Source organism: Macaca nemestrina, chromosome 1, assembly GCF_043159975.1.
Source record: "Macaca nemestrina isolate mMacNem1 chromosome 1, mMacNem.hap1, whole genome shotgun sequence".
Taxonomy (NCBI): domain Eukaryota; kingdom Metazoa; phylum Chordata; class Mammalia; order Primates; family Cercopithecidae; genus Macaca; species Macaca nemestrina.
The window spans coordinates 171,524,255-171,550,051 of record NC_092125.1 but is presented as its reverse complement, the minus strand read 5'-3'; the positions used below and the strand labels follow the sequence as shown (position 1 = coordinate 171,550,051).

The window sequence follows — 25,797 nt, the reverse complement described above, 5'->3', positions numbered from 1 at the left end:
ACAGAAATGGAAGCGGAGTGTTTATTTCTGACATCGTGAAAGGCGGAGCCGCAGACCTGGATGGGAGATTGATTCAGGGAGATCAGATCTTATCTGTGAATGGGGAGGACATGAGAAATGCCTCACAGGAGACAGTGGCCACCATCCTAAAGGTGAGTTGCTAGGCTGCTTTTTACTCAGCTGGCACAACTGAAGTCCAGTGGGAACTGTTCAGTCTAGCTTCATTATAAAATGGGTTGGACTTTATGCTAACTCTAGTTTTTACTGGAAATTTAATCTCTGATTATTTTAAATGAGCAGGAATAGCTTTAAAAGAAAGTTCTGTTATATTGACTAACAGAATGAAAGGGAACCTGCTTTGGGATTTCACAAGCAAGTTCTTCATACTTGTGAACATTCTGAGTATCCGTGACTGTTCTCTAAATGCGTTTGATGAGATGGGCCCTCCAGGAGCCACAGAATTCATCCTCCTCTCTCTAGGGCTATGCCTGTTGCTTTCATTACCCTTTTATAATTCATGGCTGCAGGGAGAGGCTCTGTTAAGATATTTCAGAATGTAAATGCTACTACTTTTCATTTCTGTTCTTTTCTTGCCTTTCCAAGTGTGCACAGGGGCTTGTGCAGCTAGAGATTGGAAGACTCCGAGCTGGTTCCTGGACCTCCGCAAGGCAGACACCACAGAACAGTCAGGTTGTCGATGGCTTCTCATCAGACTGACTCACTCTTCTGCCCCCATTGGGAGAAAACTCCCCATTTAATAAATGATTGTTTGGAAATAATATCTAATGTACAGCATATTCACAGCACCAAGTTTAGTGAATTTTCATGTGTTTGAAATAAAAATGAAAGGCGGGATGGAAATTCATTAATCCCTCGATTTTTCTCTCTATTGCTTGCAAATGTTTTCTTAGAACCACTTTTCTCTCTCACTATTAGTTTTTTATCGCCTGTGCACACATGTACACAGCTGTGTTTATTTAAAAAAAAGGCAACATCTGGTGGCAATTTGACCCTCATTAGCACAACATTGTTCTATTCATTCAATTAAATATTGCTGTAAAGTTAACTTGTGACTAGCCACTCACACATGCTGAGGGCAATTAATGGCATATTCCTAGGAGAACCAAGTGTAGGGGTTTTTCCTGTGGGAGGGAGGCCTTAGTGGGTGATATTTTGTGGGTTAGCAAACATCTTATATTTATTTGCAAGGCTGATGTAAGTGCCATTTTTTTTTTTTAGCAAAGTATATTTAACTATATTTTTTTCATTGTAATGGCTGACAAAATCAAGATGGTAGACTGTATGGTTAGCCCCATGTGGTACATAATGAGACTATAGAAACTGATATGCGACCCCTTAGTCTCCTCTCTGGGTTATGGATAGGCCGCCTTAGTTTTGAGGTTAAAAGCATGACTTTTGGTCCCCTGCCTGGTTGCCTTATTTCTGAAGCCTCTCCAAGGCCTTTGTTCAGAAGATGCTCTGATCTTACAGTTAGCCCACAGGTACTTCTGGAAAGCTGTTAGCCGCCTCCTGTTCCTCACTGGTGTTAAAAAATGAGTGAGGAAAATACCATTGTTCAGATAGGCTTACAGACTAGCTGGCTTATCTTAGGGAATCTTCAAAGCAGTCAAACCCAGTAAACACCATATTAAGTTTGAAACCCTTTTTTTTTTTTTTTTCATTTCTGGCTTACCTAATGGGCAGCAAATATCTAAGACATGGTACTGCTGTAGGATTCCATGAGTTAATAGTTAGTGATGATATTGACCAGACTTCTATCAACAAACAAAACAGTTGTCTAGCCAGGATTCTTCCTTAATGGAAGACTCATCTTTGTTGAATGATTTCATTAAAGCCTTATTGTATACAGAAAAATGAGAATGAAGCTATCCAGAGGAGCTTCCACTGAATCTCAGTCCAGATGGAGTTTGGCAAAAAGAAGGAAAAGGCATCTCAGACAGGGAAAATAGCATACACAAAGGCACAAAGAGGTAACGGGAGTTTGTGTGATTTAAGAAAAGTCTGGACTGATCAACAGGTAAGGTAGTGGATAGAACTGGATTTCTGTCCCTCTTGAGGAGTGTATGTGAGCATCTTCATAATTATTTATTTATTTATTTTTGAGACAGAGTCTCGCTCTGTTGCCCAGGTTGGAGAGCAGTGCAATCTTGGCTTACTGTAATCTCTGCCTCCTGGGTTCAAGTGAGTCTCCTGCCTCAGCCTCTCAAGTAGCTGGGACTACAGGTGCCCGCCACCACATCCGGCTAATTTTTGTACGTTTAGTAGAGACAGGGTTTCGAAACATCATGGTCAGGCTGGTCTCAAACTCCTGATCTCAGGTGATCCACCCACCTCAGCCTCCCAAAGTATTGGGATTACAGGCATGAGCCATTGCGCCCAGATGCATCTTCGTAATTTTTAAGTTCACACTTAAAGACAGAACTAGCAAATTTAGAAGCTGCATCATTAAATATCAAAAAAAAAAAAAAAAAAAAACCTATCGTCATCACTTACCTGGTATATGAATGTGAGCTGTCATATTCTAGAAACCTGGGACAAAGTATCAAATGCTTTGCCCTACTCTTCTTGCACAGAATTTTAATTTCAGAGGGTAGGAGTTTAATTCAATTTTTGAAAACAGTAAACATATCATCACCTTGGTTAAAATTATGGGTGAGATAGAAGAGTTTGCCCTATTTGGCTAATTAGAAGAAGGCTGGTAGCCGACTGTGAAAAGGAAATGTCTTCCCATCATGATGAGTTGAAGACTGACCCTGGTGGGCAAAAACAAGATTCCATTGCCAAACATTTTTACATCCAGACCTGTTTAAAAAATCAGGATCTTGCCGGGTGCGGTGGCTGAAGCCTGTAATCCCAGCACTTTGGGAGGCCGAGACGGGCGGATCACGAGGTCGGGAGATCGAGAGACGATCCCGGCTAACACGGTGAAACCCCGTCTCTACTAAAAAATACAAAAAAATAGCCGGGCGAGGTGGCGGGCGCCTGTAGTCCCAGCTACTCGGGAGGCTGAGGCAGGAGAATGGCGTAAACCCGGAAGGCGGAGCTTGCAGTGAGCTGAGATCCGGCCACTGCACTCCAGCCTGGGTGACAGAGCAAGACTCCGTCTCAAAAAAAAAAAAAAAAAAAATCAGGATCTTGTAGGAACACAGATTTCCTTCTGAATAGTTACAAAATAGGGAGATAAATGCCTTCTTTTGAGCGCTAAGGAGAATAAGCTGTTGACTTAATTTATAGAAAGTGAGTTCATTAAGAGAGAAATAACTTCTAGCTTTGGGGCCACCAAGCGTCTTTTTTTAAAGTGACTTTCCCCACAAACCAGGAAGAAATTTCCTTACCCTGCAGAGGAAGGAATTCTTGTGAGATCTTTTCCTCAGTCAACTAAGGCAACACAGCCAGGCAAAGTGTACTTTTATAAACGTCTTGGGGCCGGGCGTGGTGGCTCATACCTGTAATCCCAGCACTTTGGGAGGTCGAGGTGGGCAGATCACTTGAGGGCCAGAGTTTAAGACCAGCCTGGCCAAAGAGCCTGGTGAAACCCTGTCTGTACTAAAGATTAGCTGGGCATGGTGGTGGGCTCCTGTAATCCCACCTACTCGGGAGGCTGAGGCAGGAGAATCACTTAAATCTGGGAGGCGGAGGTTGCAGTGAGCTGAAACTGCACCACTGCACTCCAGCCTGGGTGACAGAGGGAGACTCCTCAAAAATTATAATACAATACAATAAAGGTCTTGGCAAACACATCTTTCTGAAATTTTTTAAAGGCAAAAGTTATAATATGCTGCACTTCCTGTTCTGAGTAGTTATCTATTATAGTACCATTTATTTAAATCATATCCTTTAAGGAAAAATATAAAAACACTCTTTTAAATGTATATAGCCACTGTGAAGTATGTTGAGATCTGCAACTTACTTTGAAATGAATTTAAGAAAAGAAATAGATGAGTGATGAATAGATAAATAACTATGTGATAAAGGAAACATAGCAAAATACTAATTGTGAAATCTAGGTGCCATTTATATGGACGTCTATTGTATAATTCAGCTTTTCTATATATTTGAGGGTTTTCATATTTTAGGAATTAAAATATTAAACAAAATTTTCATCAGAGAGTTAAGAAAATGTACCAAATTATAATTTATGAACTGATAACGGTGATCTTAGGCTTAGCTTAAAGTTTTGATGCAGAATAATTCATTAGAAAAAATTGTTCATTATTTGCAATACTGTTGTCTACATAAAGAAGGCTCTTCACTATGTATACAATTTTTGTTGAATAGCCACTAGCCTTAAAAGACTACACAGTATTAACCTCACATATTCATTTAAATGAATAAAGGGACAAGTAATGGAGGTCTAGCAGATTGGACTGAATTATTACAGATTCTAGGAAAATATTTGAGAAAAAATGTTATATATCCCTAAAACAAGCCTTTTTAAAAACCCTTGAGATGTGGTGCTTTTTTCCCCACAATTGAGGGTTCTATTTTGGCAGGTTTCTGCTAATCAAGGTCTTATTATACTTGTTTTAGCAAAATACATAATACATTTTGGGTAATAAGGGAATACCCAAATACATTTTGGGTAATAAGGTTGACTGTAACCCCAAATGAAACATAGTGCCCATTAGCTGACTATATATACATAAACACTATGTGGCAACCTAGGAAAATGGTTTTGATTTTATGTGGAGCAAGGACAGCTGAAATGATTGTATGTTCTTCATCTTGGTGATTGAAACCATATACAAAAGCACATATAATGGAGAAAGCAATGGGGGAAATGTCTAAATGGGATTGGGTTGAGGTAGTAAGAGAATAAGTGTGGGTGATTTTTGTTTTCTTTCTCGGCCTCTTCATGATTTTCTGTTAGATGGTTATGGTGACATCAGTAATTGGCACACTAATGGATAAGTATGCATTTTGGGGGCCAAGTCAGTGTCTGCACACAGGTGACCCCTGGGTCTTTCTTTCAGGGCAGTCAACAGAGCGCACACAGCAGCTGTCATCCCTCCTTCGCTCCTGTCATCACTGGCCTGCAAAACCTGGTTGGCACAAAAAGAGTTTCAGATCCTTCCCAGAAAAATTCAGGTATTACACAGACACACCCACAGCAAAACTATCCTGTTACCCAAATTTAAAAAAAAATATATATATATGTGTGTGTGTTTTTAAAAAGTCCTCTTTAATTTAAATGTTTTTTAATTTTTTGAGCTTGGCTGCATAAGCTGAGCTTTCTGAAAGGCCTGTTCTGAAGGTAAGAAAGCCATAGAGATTCCTTCAGTGGTGGCCAGGCATGGTGGCTCATGCCTGTAATCCCAGCACTTTGGGAGGGCCATGGCAGGCAGATTACCTGAGGTCAGGAGTTCGAGACCAACCTGGCCAACATGGCGAAACCCCGTCTCTATTAATACAAAAAAATTAGCTGGTTGTGGTGGCACACGCCTGTAGTCCCAGCTACTTGGGAGGCTGAGGCAGGAGAATTGCTTGAACCTGGAGGGGGTGGTAGAGGTTGCAGTGAGCCGAGATGGTGCCACTGCACTCCAGCTTGGGTGACAGAGCAACACTCCGTCTCAGGAAAAAAAAAAAAAGAAATTCCTTCAGTGGCACAACACAGAGCACCTGAAAAACAGAAAAGCAGAAAGCTGGAGTGCATCATAAAGTAAAATTATTTACAAAGAGAAAATTAATAAATTACAGGTCACTGAAGAAAGGTGAGAAGTGTGTATACCTTCTATGGGAAAATTGGGCCAGTTAAAAAGAAAAAAAAGTGTGTATATCCTTGGGGACAGGATGGGACAAGGGGTCCTTTTAAGTCTTTTGTTGAATGGAGGGTTATCTTTGATTAAGGTAGAAAAAAATGTACAATGAAACACAGATGACTCTGCTGGGCGTGGTGGCTCATGCCTGTAGTCCTAGCACTTTGGGAGACCAAGGCGGGCGGATCACCTGAGGTCAGGAGTTCGAGACCAGCCTGGCTAACATGGAGAAACCTCGCCTCTACTAAAAATACAAAAATTAGCCGGGCGTGGTGGCACATGCCTGTAATCGCAGCTACTCGGGAGGCCGAGGCAGGAGAATCGCTTGAACCCAAGAGGCAGAGATGGCAGTGAGCTGAGATCGAACCACTGCACTCCAGCCTGGGTGACAGAGTGAGACTCCATCTAAAAAAAAACAAAACAAAACACAAATGACTCAATCCTCCAAGCATTTACTCACCATGTTCCAGGCAGCTGCTGCTATATAGCGCATCAACTTTTGTCAGACCAAATGATTATGGCCACATCAATCTCAGACAGAGAGCACTTCTTAAAAATAGAGGACACAGCAGGCTGGGTACGGTGGGTCACTTGAGGTTGAGAGTTTGAGACCAGCCTGACCAACTTGGTGAAACCGAGTCTCTACTAAAAGTACAAAAATTAGCTGGGCATGGTGGCGGGCGCCTGTAATCCCAGCTGTTTGGAGGCAGAGGCAGGAGAATTGCTTGTATCTGGGAGGCAGAGGTTGCAGTGAGCTGAGATGGTGCCACTGCACTCCAGCCTGGGTGACAAAGCGAGACTTGTCTCAAAAGAAAAAAAAAAAGAGGACATGGCCCCTGGTGACTTGGCTACCAGCTTGGATGCTGAGGAGGGGTGTACAATACCTGCTTGCTTTAGTGTCTTATCTTGAAAGACCGAGAAAATGAAACCATTTTTCATGGGACAATATTATATCCTAAATATATTATTTTTTAATGTTAAAAAGTTAATTGTGTTGCTTCTTTATAGGCATAGATATGGAACCAAGGACTGTTGAGATAAACAGGGTAAGTCAGTCATTTTGCTATATATGTTTTTCTGGTTTGTGTTGGATTTGCATTAAATGTACATTTTCCCCAATACAATTTATTGGATTGTAAGTGTGCTCTTTCAAGTTACTGAGATAAAAATATGGTCTAAATAACATCAATAAATAGACTTAGAAAAGTACAGTAGAGCACAGAGATGACCTCTATGAATTTTTTGGCAAATCTCATCCACTATATTCTGTGCCTGTAAATTTTATTTTTTTTTCAATCTTAGTCTTTTAACCTGTACATGTAAAGTTTTATAAAACAAAAATGGTATCATGTGGCACATACTAAGTGAGTATTTTTTGACAGCATGTGGCAAGATTTTTATTGATTTCATAGTACTCCAGCATATGAATGTGCTTTAAGTTTCTTTTCCTTTTTTTTTTTTTTTTTGAGACAGAGTCTTGCTCTGTCACCCAGGCTGGAGTGCAGTGGCGTGATCTCAGCTCACTGCAAGCTTCGCCTCCCGGGTTCACACCATTCTCCTGCCTCAGTCTCCCGAGTAGCTGGGACTACAGGCGCCCGCTACTACACCCAGCTAATTTTTTATGTTTTTAGTAGAGACAGGGTTTCACCGTGTTAGCCAGGATGATTTTGATCTCCTGACCTCATGATCTGCCCGCCTCAGCCTCCCAGAGTGCTGGGATTACAGGAGTGAGCCACTGCACCCAGCCAACCATGCTATAAGTTTCTTAACCAGTTTCCTATTATTGAACAATTAGCATATTTCTCGATTCTTGCTATCTTTTATAGTAAAACATCTTTATATTTTTGCCCATATCATGAGTAATTTCCTCAGGATTAATTCCTAGAAATGAAGTTTCGGGGTCAAAAGCCAAGTTTGTTATTAGAGACTTTTATACATGTTGCTAAATTCCGCTTTTGAGAAGATTGTATAAGATGTATTTCAGTTCATAAATTTGTTGAACCCTGATTTTCAGACTCCTCTGTGATGATATCTAATGAAAGTAGACTCTTTTTTTCTTTTTCTTTTTCTTTTTGAGATGGAGTCACTGTGTTGCCCAGGCTGGAATGCAGTGGCGCGATCTCAGCTCCGTGCAACCTCCACCTCCGGGGTTCAAGCAATTTTTGTGCCTCAGTCTCCCAAGTAGCTGAGACTACAGGCATGCACCACCACGCCTGGTTAATTTTTGTATTTTCTGTAGAGGCACAGTTTCTCCATGTTGGCCTGGCTAGTCTCGAACTCCTGCCGTCAAGTGATCCAACCTCCTCAGCCTTCTGAAGTGCTGGGATTATAGGCATGAGCCACCAGCCCCGGCCAAAAGTAGACTTTTATTTTGCTCACTTTGACCTAAATGAGGGGTTCAAGAACAAATAATGACCTTGTTGTAATCATGGTAATCCACTGCAGTAAAGTGATATCCAGCAGAGCTTACTTCTCTAGATTTAATGATACCTCTGTTTGAGAGCATTCTACCATTTATTAGCTGCATTAGTTTGCTAGATCTGCAGTTACAAAACACCCCAGACTGGGTGGCTTAAACAACGGGAATTTATTTTCTCACAGTTCTGAAGGCTAGATCCAAGATGAAGGTGTCTGCACGTTTGGTTTTTCCTGAGGCCCCCCTCCTTGGAATGCAGATGTCCGCTTTCTTGCTGTAGCCTCACGTGGCCTTTTTTGTGTGTCACTCATCATCCCTGGTGTCTCTCCTATGTCCTAATCTTTTCTTATAAGGACACCAGTCACATTGGACCGGGGCTCACCCTGGCCTCATTTTAAAGGCCCTGTCTCCAAATACAGTCACATTTTGAGGCCCTGGTACTTAGGGCTTCAGCATGTGATTCTTAGGGGGACACAATTCAGCCTGTACATTAGCTGTACAGCTGGGTGTGGTGGCTCATACCTGTAATCCCAGCATTGTGGGAGGCCGAGGTGGGAGGATCACTGAACCCAGTAGTTTGAGACCAGCCTGGGCAATATGGGGAAACTCTGTCTCTACAAATAATTTTTTTTTTAATTAGCCAGGCATGGTGGTACATGCCTGTGGTCTATTTGGGAGGCTGAAGTGGGAGGATCGCTTGAGCTCAGGAGGTTGAGGCTGCAGTGAGCCGTGATCATGCCACGGCACTCCAGCCTGGGTGACAGAGTAAAACCCTGTCTCAAAAAAAAAAAAAAAAAAAAAGCCATTAGCTCTATAATAGTTAGGAAGTCAACCTCAACCTCAATTTTCGCGTCTGTAGAATGGGAGTGATAACACTAACTTACCTCAAAGGTAAATATTGTTGTGTGGATTAAGTGAGGTAATGAATGTAATATCTTTAGCATAGTACCTAGTGCATCAGGAATGCCTAGGAAGTGGCTCTGTTGTTATTAGCTACAGCTTTGACTAAATCTGCCTTATTTGTTCCCAGTATTTTTCCACCAGAGTAGCAACTCAAATGTTCCTATCATGGGGAAGTTAAATGTACCAACAGTATAGATAATTATGGATAAATTAAGGAAACATCAGGATGGATTTAAACAAAGCCAAAAAATTATTGCATACATTTCTCCCCTAAGATTTCAAAAATAATATTATTTTATATTTCCTTAGTCATTTCAGCCACTTGTTTTTACAGGCTTTTGTAATAAAGCCTGCTCCTACCTACCCTGTTCTACCACACGTGATCCAAGCAGAAATTTCTTTCTTTTTTTTTCTGAGAGAGTCTCGCTCTGTTGCCCAGGCTGGAGTGCAGTGGTGCAATGTCGGCTCACTGAAACCTCCACCTCCCAGGTTCAAGTCGTTGTCCTCCCTCCACCTCCCAAGTAATTGGGATTACAGGTGCATGCCACCATGCCCAGCTAATTTTTTGTATTTTCATTAGAGACAGGGTTTCACCATGCTGGCCTGGCTGGTCTCAAACTCCTGACCTCAAGTGATCCACCCACCTCGGCCTCCCAAAGTGCTGGGATTACAGGAGTGAGCCACCGCACTCAGCCTCTAAGCTTCTGCTATGCTGGTTTGGGTCTGTCCCACACATACGTAGCCTGAGAGTTCTGTGGGTTCACAAACAGAACTGAGGATTCGTTTTCTTCTGCTTCCTCTACTCTGCTTTTCTTCTCTTTCCCTCTTTTTCCTGATTCTTCTGCCTAGAAGGATGGAATTTCTATCTGAATGTTAGCATTCAGCCTACCTTTCCAGCTCCTTGACTGGGAATCGCCCTCAGGGTAAAGCTGCCAGGAAAAAAAATAAAACTGGGAATTTCCCCTCGCTGCTGTCTTTCTCCAAGTTTTGACTCTCCACCACACTTTATTTGGTTTCTTTTTGTTTCAGAGGCCCCAGGTAGTTGTTTTTTACATTTTGACTAGACATCTTGATTGTAACCAGCAGGAGCGATATGCTGTCACGTGTCTGTGCTACCATGCCAGAACTGGGACTTGTCATTTGTTCTTTTAGTGATTTTAAAAATATTAACCCTATGATACTAATGTGGGAAAAGACTGGACTAGAGCCAAGTCTCTTCACCAGAGTCCATCTTGGGGAACATTTTCAGCCACATTTTATGTCTCTCTTCAAACTGTTGTCACTACAGTGGGTGTCCTCTCAGATCCTTTGTTTTAACGCAGTCTTTTAAAGCCAAATGTGTTTGTTCACACCCAGAAGAGCATAGTATGTGTGGCAGTTTAATCATAAACACCATATGAGAATATACTTGCCAAGTCTGCATCAGAATTGGCCACTAAACTAAGCAGCTGCATAGGGCGTTGTGTGTGTGTGTGTGTGTGTGTGTGTGTGTGTGTGTGTGTGTGTGTGTTTAATTTACTCCTGCTATTGCCTTTTATTGAGCCTTTTCTGTAGGCCATGAGTGTGCCATACCATCTCATTTAATGCTCAGACCAACACTGTCAGGTATGTAGTATTCTTCTCATTTTATATATAGAGATGGAGGCTTTAAGAGGTAGTCAGCCTAAATAACAGAGAGGCTCTCTAAAAGAAAATGGTGTTTATTGAGGAATGGGAATATGCGGGCCATGGTAGACTACGTGCATATTCAGGCAGGTAAGGAAAATAAAAGTTTTTAGAGGACAAAATGAGGAATATATAATTATTTTGAGATAATTATCCTTGGCTACAAAGATTAATAACACGGGTGACACACAGCCCAAGGCTGGACAGGCATTTGCCGGACAAATGCACTTGTAGAAACTTTTTTTTAATGTAAGGTTGTGACGTCCTTCCTGCAGGGTTGTGGTTTTTGCAGTCTTTTGTGATAATTTTTGTTATCAGGCATACAAGCCTGAGAACCCTTTCTTCATAGCCTTTCCTGGCTCTATTGGTAAGGATTTTTTTTTTAACACAAGTGACTCCAATTTGATTCTGACAATTTTCACAAGGTTAAGTAACTTCCCCCAAGACCCCACAACTAATTAAGAGCTAGAACTGGGGCTGGGCACGGTGGCTCACACCTGTAATCCCAGCACTCTGAGAGACCAAGACGGGTGGATCACCTGAGGTAAGGAGTTCAAGACCAGCCGGGCCAACATGGTGAAGCCCTGTCTCTACTAAAAATACAAAAAATTAGCCAAGCGTGATGGCGTGCACCTGTAATCCTAGCTACTCAGGAGACTGAGGCAGGAAAATTGCTTGAACCTGGGAGGCAGAAGTTGCAGTGACCTGAGATCGTGCCATTGCACTCCAGTCTGGACAACAAGAGCGAAACTTTGTTCAAAAAAAAAAAAAAAGAGCTAGAGCTGTCTACTCCGAAGTCTCCACATTTAACTCCTGTGTTATCTTGGCCTCCTACCTCATGGAGGGATTTTGTTCAACAGCTATCTGGGGATAATCAGTTTGTGGCTCTTTATTAAAAATATAAGCATTATGGGCCGGGCGTGGTGGCTCAAGCCTGTAATCCCAGCACTTTGGGAGGCCGAGACGGGCGGATCACGAGGTCAGGAGATCGAGACCATCCTGGTTAACACAGTGAAACCCCGTCTCTACTAAAAATACAAAAAACTAGCCGGCCGAGGTGGCGGACGCCTGTAGTCCCAGCTACTCGGGAGGCGGAGGCAGGAGAATGGCGTGAACCCGGGAGGCGGAGCTTGCAGTGAGCTGAGATCCGGCCACTGCACTCCAGCCTGGGTGACAGTGCGAGACTCCGTCTCAGAAAAAAAAAAAAAAAAAAAAAATATATATATATATATATATATATATAAGCATTATGTTTTCTTTCTTTTTTAGGAGCTCAGTGATGCCCTTGGAATCAGTATTGCTGGAGGAAGAGGAAGTCCCTTAGGAGATATCCCTATATTTATTGCCATGATTCAGGCCAGTGGAGTGGTTGCACGGACACAGAAGCTTAAAGTAAACAAAAGATAACTGGTTGAAGAGCTAACAGCATGTGGTGGGGTGGGAGAGGAAGTTGCAGCCCTGGGCACCTTGTTTAAAACTGGAATTCCAGGCCGGGCGCGGTGGCTCAAGCCTGTAATCCCAGCACTTTGGGAGGCCGAGGCGGGCGGATCACAAGGTCAGGAGATCGAGACCACAGTGAAACCCCGTCTCTACTAAAAATACAAAAAATTAGCCGGGCGCGGTGGCGGGCGCCTGTAGTCCCAGCTACTCAGGAGGCTGAGGCAGGAGAATGGCGGGAACCCGGGAGGCGGAGCTTGCAGTGAGCCGAGATCGCGCCACTGCACTCCAGCCTGGGCAACAGCGTGAGACTCCGTCTCAAAAAAAAAAAAAAAAAAAAAAAAACTGGAATTCCAATAGCCATCAGAGACCCAGGCTGAGGGCAAGATGCATTAAAGAAGCTTTATACCTTTAGAAATTCATTAGGTCCCCAGGCACGTAAAAATATTATTATTTGTATCAAAGCTTCTCAATAAAGGAAGAAATTGCAGCCCCTTTGCAAACCCTCCTTTACCCTTTTAAGCACCTCATTTCACCCAAACTCAGCTCTCAACTGAGAGACATTTGACCTTAGAGTCTTCCCTCAATCAAAAGAATCACCATTTTTATGATTTCTCCCCCTTGTTGCCCCTTAATCTTAATTTCAGTAGAAAAATAAAGCAGAAAATATTTGGCTTCCTCATTAGAACTTTATTGAACAGTTAATGTGTACACCTCGCTATTACTGGCAATGGATGTATGAAACACCACCATTACCAGAATACAAAAGTGGCCTACTGTGCTTTTTAATAATCAAATCTGACCCCCTTCTTGTTGCTCTGATTTGTCTGTATTTGGGGAAAGCCAAAAAAATTCCTCATGCTTCTTGAACATGTATACACAGTAGTAACGCAGAATCCTCACAATAGCCACCAATGGGAAATAGGACTTGCAAAGAATTTTAAGCATTCTTCTCAAATTTAATTTTTCTTAATGATAGTGATTTTCTGTCACTTTTGTGCTTCCAGGTTGGGGATCGGATTGTCAGCATTAACGGGCAACCTTTGGATGGGCTGTCTCACGCGGATGTGGTTAATCTGCTGAAGAACGCCTTCGGGCGCATTATCCTGCAGGTATTGCGATCAATGGAGCACGCAGCTGTGCGAGGCAGATAAGTGGCACGCAAAAAAGATTGAGCGTCACTGGCAGTAGGCATCGCCACCCAGCAGGGTGCTTGCTGATGTGAATTATGAAGGTTGAAAGCAAGAAATTATTATTTTTATTCAAAAATTATTTAATGCCACCCATACAGGCAGTGAGCATGATTATATGAAAGCATAACAAGGGGAGAAAAATTACTCTCTGCTTCACATGATAAATCAACACGGCTTTTAGCTTCCAGTGTTCTTTTGTAAATCAGTTTGTAAGGAATAAGAAATGATTTCTTTTCTTATGCCCAAAGACTGTTACTGAACTGCCCAAGTGCTGTTTCTTCTTTTCCCCTTAAAGGAAGAGGAAAAATACAATGCTCTTTTTCTTGTAGCATAGGTTGCCAACACTGTTAAATTCTCACTGCATAGCAGTCATCAACCAAGGCAGAAAATCAGCTGTGGTCCCCAGCAGTATTGTTCCGAGGCACGAGGAAATATACCAAGATATAAAAGCAAAGTGTGCTGTTAATTACCCCTGCTTATATTTTAGCCCTTCAAATGTCTCTGAGATTGACACCATGCAGTGACTGAGAGGCAGCATAATGGCAGCGAGTTTCATTAATGAGTTCCCCCAGAAATGTATGCTTATCACACTTCTGCAGAGGTAATATAAAATGGTTTATAGGTAGCCAGGCACGGCGGCCTATACCTGGAATCCTGGCATTTTGGGAGGCTGAGGCAGGTGGATCATATGAGGTCAGGAGTTCAAGAGCAGCCTGGACAACATGGTGAAACCTCGTCTCTATTAAAATACAAAAATTAGCCAAGGGTGGTGATGGGTGCCTGTAATCCCAGCTACTCTGGAGGCTGAGGCAGGAGAATGACTTGAACCCGGGAAAAGGAGGTTGCAGTGAGCCGAGATTACTCCACTGTACTCCCGCCTGGGTAACAGAGTGAGACTGTCTCAAAAATAAAATAAAATAGTTTATAGATAAAAAGAATAAAGCCCACCGTTTACTACCTTAAAGAGAGGGCCAGCCAACCACTCATCATTCTAGCCTTAAAATAAGAAATTTGGGCTGGGTGCAGTGGCTCACACCTATAGTCCCAGCACTTTGGGAGGCTGAAGCAGGTGGATCACTTGAGGCCAGCAGTTCAAGACCAGCCTAGGTCATAGCAAGACCCCATCTCTAAAAAAAAATTAAAATAAAGAAGTTAGCCTGGCGTGGTGGTGTGTGTCTGTAGTCCTAGCTACTCAAGAGACTGAAGTAGGTGGATCACTTGAGCCTAAGAGTTGGAGGCTACAGTGAGCCATGATTGTGCCACTGCATTCCTGCCTGGGCAGCAGAGTGAGACCCTGGCTCAAAATAAATAAAAAATATATAGGAAGTTCGAATTGAAAAACCATTACATAGCTGGGCACAGTGGCTCACACCTGTAATCCCAACACTTTGGGAGGCCAAGGCAGGAGAATTGCTTGAGCCTGGGATTTTTGAGACCAGCCTGGGCAATGTGGTATGATACCCATCTCTACCAAAAAAAAATATAGATAGATATTTAATAATAAAAAATAAAAATTAGAAAAAAAGAAAAACCATTATATTTGGGACAAGCAATTTGTGGTGTTTAATATCTGTGGTCTAAGTCCAAAGTGTCAAAACAGACATTTAAAAAGTAAGTGACTGATGTATACATATGTAACAAACCTGCACGTTGTGCACATGTACCCTAAAACTTAAAGTATAATAATAATGATAATAAAATAAAGTAAAATTTTAAAAAGTAAGTGGCTTTCAGTATGTATGAGGAGTATAATGAAAATCCTGTCAGTTTACTATCACACTGGTCTTTAAGTTAAAATTGTAAAGGAAAAGAAAAGAAAATCCTATCACTAATTTCAAGGGAGTTTATGTGATAGGCCAAATATTATTAAATTATTTGGGTCCCTGATCGTCTATTGAACACAAATCAAAACAGTGTGTGGACTGGGCATAGAATCTGCTTCCCCTCAACTCCTCATTCTCACTTTCAGTGGAAACCTGCATAGTTACCTGCATTCCTTCCTCCACCCTACAAATCTTTGCTTTCTGAAATGGGTGGCTGTGCTTGCTCATCCTTCGCGTTATGCTGACCCCTAGAGGCAGTACAGTGCAGCTCTTCAGTGTGGAGCCCAGGACCTTGAATTACAAAGACCTTACGAGGAGCCTACTTCAAATGTAACTGACCAGAAAAAAAGGCTCTCCCTTAGCAAAATCTTGTATTGATATTTGCACATATTGATATAATTTGTTCAGCTCTGTCTTCCTCACAAATAAATAAGAAGACACAATTAGCCGGGTGTGGTAGCACATGCTTGTAATCCCAGCTACTCAGGAGGCTGAGGCAGGAGAATCGCTTGAACCCGGAAGGCAGAGGTTGCAGTGAGCCAAGATCACCCCATTGCACCCCAGCATGGGCAACAAGAGTCAGACTCCGTCTCAAAAAAAAAAGCACATAGAAACTAGCTGCTCGGAGGCTGAGGCAGGAAGATCATTTGAGCAGAAGAGTTTGAGGCTGCAGTGAGCTATGATCATAGCACCGCACTCAGCACTGCACTCATAGTCACTCTGTCGCCCAGCTCTAAATAAGTAAATAATAACATTATGTAACTATAATGTCATAATAATAAAAACCAATATAACCAAACATTAGTGTGAATGAATTATTATTATTTTATTTTTTTGAGACGGAGTCTCGCTCTGTTGTCCAGGCTGGCGTACAGTGCAACCTCCATCTCCCGGGTTCAAGCAAGTCTCCTGCCTCAGCCTCCCAAGTAGCTGGGACTACAGGCATGCACCACCATGCCCGGCTAATTTTGTATTTTCAGTAGAGATGGGATTTTACCATGCTGGCCAGGCTGGTCTCAAACTCCCGACCTCAAATGATCTGCCTGCCTTGGCCTCCCAAAGTGCTGGAATTACAGGCATGAGCCACCACGCCTGGCTGCATGAATTATTAGTAGCATGGGGATTTGTGGTGTTTTGGTAGAAGGAAAATGTGAGTTAAATCTTTATCTTCCACAATAAGAAGTAATTAGATATCAAAAATTTTAAAATCAAGAAGTAGAAGTAAAACTGTTATTTAAGAATATGGAAGCACAGCCTGGCCAACATAGAGAAATCTTGTCTCTACTAAAAATACAAAAAAGTAGCCGGTCGTGGTGGTACACCTCTGTAATCCTGGCTACTCAGGAGGCTGAGGCGGGAGAATCGCTTGAACCCCGGGGTAGAGGTTGTAGTGAGCCGAGATCTCGCCACTGCATTCTGGCCTGGGCAACGTGAACATGTAAGCAAATACTAGGAGAAACAGTTGAAAGTAGTTGCTTTTAGGGAGTAAGAATCTGTAATGGGGGTAAAGGAGCAAGGACTCTTTCATTAAATACTATAGAATCATTTTGACTTTTTTTTTTTTTTTTTTTTGAGAGGGAGTCTCGCTCTGTCACCCAGGCTGGAGTGCAGTGGCCTGATCTCAGCTCACTGCAAGCTCCGCCTCCCGGGTTCACACCATTCTCCGGCCTCAGCCTCCCGAGTAGCTGGGACTACAGGTGCCCGCCACCTCGCCCGGCTAGTTTTTTGTATTTCTTAATAGAGACGGGGTTTCACCATGTAAGCCAGGATGGTCTCGATCTCCTGACCTCGTGATCCGCCCGTCTCGGCCTCCCAAAGTGCTGGGATTACAGGCTTGAGCCACCGCGCCCTGCCCATTTTGACTTTTAAAATTATATAAATGGGCCAGGCGCAGTGGCTCACACCCATAATCCCAGCACTTTGGGAGGTCGAGGCTGGCAGAGCGCTTGAGCCCAGAAGTTTGAGACCAGCTTGGGCAACATGGTGAGACCCCATCTCTGCAAAAAAAAAAATACAAAAATTAGTCATGCATAGTGGCATGCACTTGTAGTCCCAGCTACTGGTGAGGCTGGGGTGGGAGGACTGCTTGAAACTCGGGGGCAGAGGTTGCAGTGAGCCAAGATCGTGCCTCCAGCCTGGATGACAGAGGGAGACCCTGTCTCAAAATTAAAAAAAAAAAAAAAAAAAAATTACATAAATGAATAGATGTGATTTTTTTTTTAATTGAGATAAAAAGTTGTTGGAAAGTATTAGAACTACAGAGGATTGAGTAGATTTTTCAAACATAGGAAACAAGTAGAACTTAAAAATAATGTAACAGTTAAGTGGAAGAGTTTGGCTAGCTAAATTTTCATCCCTTAGAGTACGGAATCAGTGGACACCAAGATAGTACATTTCAAAATAGGCATATAAGAATATTATTTAGCTTATTCTTTAGAATTAAAAAGAGAAAAGTTCAGTGTGCTTCTAGGGAGGGCAAGTGTTGAATTTTTTTTATCATGTACTGTACTATTTAATTTTTTATTATGTACACACAAAGAAATATTTAGAAAAAAAAAAAGAATATGGACAGGTATGGTAGCTCATGCCTGTAATCCCAGCACTTTGGGAGGCCAAGGCAGGTGGATCACTTGAGGTCAGGAGTTTGAGACCAGCCTGGCCAACATGGTGAAATCCCATCTCTACTGAAAATACAAAAATTAGCCGGGCATGGTGGTGGGTGCCTGTGGTCCCAGCTGCTTGGGAGGCTGAGGCAGGAGAATCGCTTGAACCCAGGAGGTGGAGGTTCAGTGGAGCTGAGATTGTGCCACTGCAGTCCAGCCTGGGCTTCAGAGTGCAACTCTGTCTCAAAAAAAAAAAAAAAGAAAGAAATGCAAATTCTTGAATCCCACGCCATTCCTGCAAAATCAGAAATGCTGGGGGAGCCCTCCAGGTGTTTCTGGAGCGTGCTAAAGTTTGAGAAGCACCATTCTACTCATTCACCATTCTGCACTATTCTACAGTGGCATGAGCCACTGTGCCCAGCCAGTTTTGCATTTCTTCTAACAAGCTCCTAGGTATGGGTGATGCTGCTAATTCAGATCCCATGCCTTAGACCCAGTGGAGTAGAGCATTATTTAGGGATGAATATAGGTCTCCCCACGTTATTCTCTTCATCTGAAATACCCTTCTCACCCTACTCTCGTCTTTTTTTTTTTTTTTTTTTTTTTTTTAGAGAGAGACAAGGTCTTGTTATATTGCCCATGCTGGCCTCTAACTCCTAGGCTCAAGAGATTGTCCCACCTCAGCCTTCCAAAATGCTGGGATTACAGGCATGAGCCATCACAGCCAGCCCTCTCTTCTTTTCTTTTTTTTTTTGAGATGGAGTTTTGCTCTCGTTGCCCAGGCTAGAGTGCAAAGGCGTGATCTTGGCTCACTGCAACTTCCACCTCCCAGGTTCAAGCGATTCTCCTGCCTTAGCCTCCCGAGTAGCTGGGATTACAGGCGTGTGCCACCGTGCCTGGCTAATTTTGTATTCTTAGAAGAGATAGGGTTTCATCATGTTGGTCAGGCTAGTCTTGAACTCCAGACCTTAGGTGATCCGCCCACCTCGGCCTCCCAAAGTACTGGGATTACTGGTGTGATCCACCACGCCCGGCCTCTTTTCTTTATAAATTTTGGAAAATCCTTTGTTTAGAAACTCTCTATCCAAGAATAGGGAGTGCCTGGGTGTTGATGTCCTTCCAGACCATTGTTCTCCAAAGCCGGAGGAATCTGTGTCTGTGCCTCGGGCGCAGGGCCTGGCCCAGAGCAGATACCTCATCAGTGCTGCTCACATGGAATTGCTGAGTCATTCCAATCAAGCTGAAGGACATGAACTAATAGGGAACAAATCAGCACAGTTACCAATTTAGTCCAGAAAAATTCAAGTAGGGGAGGAAGATGGATGGCTTACCCAGGGTTGGGAATGGAAAAGGTGTGTCATTGAGGGTGCAGAGCAGGCATGTCGTGGCCTGTGTGAGCATCATTAAAGGAATGATCTGTGATTAGGTCTTTACCTTAGTTGCATAATAAAATCACTGATTTTAATACCTGTTCCTAGGCCCCACCCCAGAGATTCAGATATAATTTTTCTGGGATATGGCATGGACATCAGAGGATTTTAAAATTTCTTGGTTGATTCTAACATGCAGCCAGGGGTAAGAAAAGTAGTCTACAAGGTTTGCAAATAAAAAGTCAACTAATGCTTAAGCCAGGTGCGGTGGCTCACGCCTGTAATCCCAGCACTTTGGGAGGCTGAGGTAGGTAGATCGCTTCAGGTCAGGAGTTCAAGACCAGCCTGGCCAAGGTGGTGAAACCCCCTCTCTACTAAAAATACAAAAATAGGCTTATTTTTTCCCAGCTGCTCAGGAGGCTGAGGCAGGAGAATCGCTGGAACTTGGGAGGCAGAGGTTGCAGTGAGCTGAGATCGTGCACTGCGCTCCATCCTGGGCGACAGAGCGAGACTCTGTCTCAAAAAAAAAAAAAAAATCCAAATTAATGCCATGAAGACAGTGATAAACTGCAGGAAAAGGACAAAGACCTAAGGTTTGAAAGTTGAAGACCTAGCCCAAGTTAGGTAGGAGAGGTAGGCTGTGGTGTCAGAAAGTTGTGAGTTTGAATCCTTTTACTAAAGTCTAACCTATTCCTCTAAAACAGGGACTGTGGAGCTCCTTTCTTAACAAGGTTGCTCTGAGGATTAAATGAGGTGAGATGTAATGTGTCTAATAAATACAGTATGTTGCAAATGGTAAATACTAAGTGGCATCTTATTACTTTCATTGTAGTAACATAGGCTTGAAGTTAGAGGATACTAAAATTCCTTTATAAAATCCTGAAAGTGGAGTGGTTTTCCAGGTGGCATTTGAGGTGTGTGCCACTAGGTGGCGATGTGGCTGGAAGTCAGTTTGCCCTTTTCGAGTTTTACTCCAAATGCTTCACGCTTCAGACCTAAGATTTTTTTTTTTTTTTTTTTTAAGACGGAGTTTCGCGCTTGTTAGACTGGAATGCAATGGTGCGATCTCGGCTCACTGCAACCTCTGCCTCCTGGGTTCAAGCGATTCTCCTGCCTCAGCCTCCTGAGTAGCTGGGTGTGGTGCATGCCGCCACACCCGGCTAATTTTGTGTTTTTAGGAGAGGTGGGGTTTCTCCATGTTGGTCAGGCTGGTCTTGAACTCCTGACCTCAAGTGATCCACCCACCTCAGCTTCCCAAAGGCTGGGATTACAGGTGTGAGCCACCACGCCCGGCCCGATCTTTAGGTTTTTAACAGACACATAAAAATCAATATATTCTGGTGTCACTAAAATCAGGGTCACTAGATTCTAGACAAAAACTTTAAGCAGCTGTGCTTTCTATTTCAGTAAGTTATACCAAAGGCCAGGCATGGGATTTTCTTGTGTGTGTGTGTGTTTTCTGTAATGTGTCCCCATCTTAAGATGCCAACTTTCTCAGGGATCACCTTAACTTTACAGCTTTCCTGTTTGTTTTCAACATGTGTGCACCCATAGGTTGAGGGTCCATCTGCGTACTGTAAGTGCTAAGGATTTTTATGTTTTGCTTGTGTGTGTGTGTGTGTGTGTGTGTATGTGGTGTGTGTGTTTTTTTTTTTTGAGACAGGGTCTCACTTTGTCCCCCAGGCTGGAGTGCAGTGGCGCAATCATGGCTCATAGCAGCCTTGATCTGCCAGGCCTCCCACCTCGGCTTCCCAAAGTGCTAGGATTACAGGCATGAGCCACCACACCCAGCCAGTGCTAAATTTCACATTTGGTACTGAAAGATTTGGGTCCTAAATAAGTCTAAGGGCTAATTTTTTTTTTTCTGGAACCTTTAGGAAAGTTCTAAGCAAGGAGCTCAAGCTTTTATGCATTGTAATATGTTCCTTATCTGGAAATTATTGTGAATTCTCAATTCTCCAAAACATAATACCTAAACCTGTTTTTAAAGAAAGGTACTCAACCTAGGTCCATGCAGTAAAGACTTCTACTTTATTATTCATTTAGAAAGCTTAATAAATATACAATATTTCACTGTAGAACATACAGTTGTAATGAAGTTTAATGTTCCTTTTACCCTAAGTTATTAAATGCAACATGGAGGCAAAGCACAAGAGAGTACATGAGAATAAATATCTTCTTAAAGGAAAACAGTGGGGAAGGTGGCACAAATTAAGGAAATTCACATCAAAGGGAGAACTCTGTTGAAGAAACAGTGAGGCAGAAACCATTGGCAGAAGGAAATATGGAATGAGTTGTGAGTGCCGTTGGAGGGGGGAACACAGAGGGAGTGGGGACAGCAGCCTGAGGGGGAAATGCCTCCGGAGGGGGGAACACAGAGTGATGGGGGACAGCAACCTGAGGGGGGAATGCCTCCAGCGGGGGGAACACAGAGTGAGGGGGGACAGCAGCCTGAGGGGGAAATGCCTCCGGAGGGGGGAACACAGAGTGAGGGGGGACAGCAGCCTGAGGGGGAAATGCCTCCGGAGGGGGGAACACAGAGTGAGGGGGGACAGAGGCCTGAGGGGGAAATGCCTCCGGAGGGGGGAACACAGAGTGAGGGGGGACAGCGGACTGAGGGGGAAATGCCTCCAGAGGGGGGAACACAGAGTGAGGGGGGACAGCAGCCTGAGGGGGAAATGCCTCCGGAGGGGGGAACACAGAGTGAGGGGGGACAGAGGCCTGAGGGGGAAATGCCTCCGGAGGGGGGAACACAGAGTGAGGGGGGACAGCGGCCTGAGGGGGAAATGCCTCTGGAGGAGGGAACATAGAATGAGTGAGGATAGCAGTTTGAGAGGGGAACACAGATTGAGAGGGAAGCAGGCTTGTCGGTTCTTCCACAAATGCAGATGTCTCTGACTGTTCCTCAGGCACAGAGGACAAGGCTGCGGCCTCCCCATCCTCTGGCGGGAGGATTTCTTCCTGCTTCTTCTTCAGGCCAGTGGCCTCCCTCGCCTCAGGTGGGGGGATCTTCTCCTTCTCTTCCTCCCGGTCCATAGTCTCCTCCTCCCGGTCCATAGTCTCCTCCTCAGGTGGGGGAATTTTCTCCACCTCTTCCTTCAGGTCCACAGTCTCCTCTTCCTCGGATGAGATTTTCTCTACCTCTTTCTTCAGGTCTGTGGCCTCCCCCTCTTTGGGTTGGGAGAGTTCCTTCTCTTCCTTCAGATCAGGGGTCTCCTCCACCTCAGGTCGGCAATTACTAAATATTTGATAATAAGAGTTGGGGAGGATGAGGGGAAACCAAGTAGTTCATTAAATGCCTAGTGAGACTTTAAGTGAACACAACCATTTGGCAACTTAGGAAGTTCTAACTTTAATGGTAATGCATACCCATCACCAGCAATTCCAGATCTAGTTACCTGCCTTAAACAACCACTCAAGATGTCTACAGCAGCACTGTGCCTAACAAGAAGGAGCATAAGTTTTCTGTTTATTTATTTGTTTGTTTGTTTGTTTGAGACGGAGTCTCACTCTGTCACCCAGGCTGGAGTGCAGTGGCGCAATCTCAGTTCACTGCAACCTCCACCTCCTGGGTTCAAGCGATTCTCCTGCCTCAGCCTCCCTGGTAGCTGGGATTACAGGCACCCACCACCACGCCCGGCTAATTTTTGTATTTTTAGTAGAGACGGGGTTTCTCCATGTTGGCCAGGCTCATCACAAACTCCTGACCTCGGGTGATCTACCACCTCAGCCTCCCAAAGTGCTGGGATTACAGATGTGAGCCACTGCACCCAGCCAAGAAGCAGCATAAGTTTAAAGGACCTGCAGGCATAAATTTAACCCACCTCCCCCGTGTTGGGGGGCCAGGGCACCAGCCACATTTCCAGGCCTCTGGGTCCAGCGGGACATGAGAGAAAAGTTTACTGATCTGAGTAATGCAAAATGCAGCACCACAGCTGCAGATCTTAGGACCGGCGCTGGCCCCACCCAGGTGAAAGGACTCCGCATACTACAGCTCTGAAGCACATTCAGGCTACAGAGACCTTAATGCCTATTGTCCAGTTAAGGACCTCACAGTCCCTGTGCCTTCCCCAGAAGGAATCCCTTTCCTTCCTGTCTCCTCTCTCCACTCTGACCTGCATATGTTCACATCTGCCTCCCATAGTAGATGATACTGGCTGCAAGCTCACTGGAGGGCAGGCAACTTGTACTCCCCCTGGGTTTCCTCTGCCCCCATCTCTATTCTCGGAACCTTTCGCAGAAGTTTACACCCAGGAGTGTAAGATTTACTTTTTAAAAAGAGCAAACTGGCCAGGCGCTGTGGCTCACACCCGTAATCCCAGTACTTTGGGGAGGCCGAGGCACGGATCACCTGAGGTCAGGAGTTCAAGACCAGCCTGGCCAAGATGGTGAAACCCCCGTCTCTACTAAAAATACGAAAATTAGCCGGGCATGGTGGCGGGCGCCTGTAGTCCCAGCTACTTCGGTGACTGAGGCAGAGAATTGCTTGAATCCGGGAGGCAGAGGCTGCAGTGAGCCGAGATCACACCACTGCACTCCAGCCTGGACAACACAGTGAGACTCCATCTCAAAAAAAAAAGAGCAAACTTCACATTAGCCTCTTTGCCTTCCCCAAAGCACACAAACATCTCCCAGCCTTACCTCCGTGTTGTTCAGTCAGTCCCTGATGTTGATGGTGGAAGAGCTCTCCAGTGGCGGGGCTGAGCCAGCTCACAGACCATATCTCAAAGTTGAACTTATATGAACTCAAAGCTGAACACACCCTTTGGAGATCAGATTATCCCCTTTCACAAGTCAAAGCACCAGGAAGGTTTAACTCTGCTGCCTATCAAGTTACTTGTCAATCATCTCTTAAGACAGAAGGGCTTGATGGGGATTTCTTAGAGCTGTAAAGTCTAAAGTCATTCTTTTTTTTTTTTTTTTTTTTTTTTTGAGACAGGGTTTCACTCTGTTGCCCAGGCTGGAATCCAGTGGCACAATCATGGCTCGTGTAGCCTCAACCTCCCGGGCTCGGGTGATCATCCCATCTCAGCCTCCCGGGTAGCTGGGGCTACAGTCATGCACCACCATGCCCAGCTAATTTTTGTATGTTTTGTAGAGTCAGCATCTCACCATGTTGCTCAGGGTGGTCTCGAACTCCTGGGCTCATGTGATCTGCCTGCCTGGGCCTCCCAAAGTGTTAGGATTACAGGCATGAGCCACCTTGCTCAGCCTAAAGTCATTCTTAAGGTGACATATGTGTGCTCTCCTTGTCTTCCTGCAAAAGACCAAGCTGTCAGTGAAATTCCTTCACATTTCTCATTCAGCCCCTTGGATTCCACTTCTACAAAATAGACAGAAGCCTGGACGACCCCAAGTGTCCTGGGTGGGTCTCTAAGATTCAGTATTATCAGTTTTTTTCATTTCAGGGTGAAGGAGTGAGCAAAAGGACTTCAGGTTTTAGAAGGATGTGAGTTTTTCCATAAGACGATGCTATAGAAGTGTTTTTCTACTTTGCAGCTAGACTTTTTAAAAATTGATTTTTGGCCAAGCACGGTGGCTCACGCCAGTAATCCCAGCACTTTGGGAGGCTGAGGCAGGCGGATTACTTGAGGTCAGGAGTTTGAGACCAGCCTGGCCAACATGGTGAAACCCGGTCTCTACTAAAAATGCAAAAATTAGCTGGGCGTGGTGGCACGTGACTGTAATCCCAGCTACTGGGGAGGTTGAGGCACGAGAATCGCTTGAACCTGGGAGGCAGAGGTTGCAGTAAGGTGCATGAGGTCATGTCACTGCACTCCAGCCTAGGCAACAGAGCGAGACACCATCTCAAAAACAAAAAAAAAATTGATTTTTACCCAAATAAAACTATGACTTTGGTTTTACCATTTGTATGGCAGATTTCATGGACTCTTGAAAGGATCATCTCTTTCTAAAAGGCAATGAGCTGGCCTCAGTGGCTCACGCCTGTATTCCCAGCTACAAAGAAGGCTGAAGTGGGAGGATCACTTGAACCTAGGAGTTAAAGGCTGCAGTGAGCTATGATTGCACCACTGCACTCCACCCTGGGTGACAGAGCAAGACCCCATCTCTAAAAATAAAAAAAAAGCTAGAGAGGTCTCTTCCTAGAAAGCTAGGAAGGTTTCTAGGAAGTGGGGGTGAGGTAGTGGGTGTGTTATGCCTCCCACACCTCAGGCTGTCTCCTTGCAGTACCTTGGATAGTGAAGTACCCCCTGGTGCCAAGCGCATGCCATCATGATTGTCTGCTCTATTTGCATCTTCTTGTCCCACTGTCCCTCTGCCCCTCCCCTTCCCATGCTCCAAAAATGGCCTATAAACTCTGTTGCCTCACACAAGGTGATGTGCCTCACACCACAGACAATTCTAGATTTGGATTTAAATCCTGGCTTTACCCCTTATCACCTGTGTGACTTAGCCTCCCTTCTTCAGGTTCCTCATCTGTAATATGGGACTAATAGCAGCACCTACCTCTCTAGGGACTCAGAAGGATGCTTAAAGACATACATAATGCAGCAGCACCACGGCTGAATGTAAAATGAGCATAGCCGGGCGTGGTGGCTCACGCCTGTAATCCCAGCACTTTGGGAGGCTGAGATGGCCAGATCACTTG

General features: G+C 44.1%; 1 protein-coding gene across 5 annotated transcripts in view; it reads left to right on the top strand.

The window, feature by feature from the left end:
• Positions 1-25,797, top strand: part of LOC105495168 (PATJ crumbs cell polarity complex component) — a 428,227-nt gene that overhangs the window by 380,981 nt on the left and 21,449 nt on the right. For all 5 annotated transcript variants that reach the window (XM_011764431.2, XM_011764430.2, XM_011764432.2 and 2 more), the window contains 6 exons: positions 5-152; positions 604-690; positions 4,995-5,109; positions 6,786-6,823; positions 12,031-12,153; positions 13,206-13,310. In XM_011764431.2, coding sequence (XP_011762733.2) covers positions 5-152; positions 604-690; positions 4,995-5,109; positions 6,786-6,823; positions 12,031-12,153; positions 13,206-13,310 — 616 coding nt within the window. The remainder of the gene's footprint in view (positions 1-4; positions 153-603; positions 691-4,994; positions 5,110-6,785; positions 6,824-12,030; positions 12,154-13,205; positions 13,311-25,797) is intronic.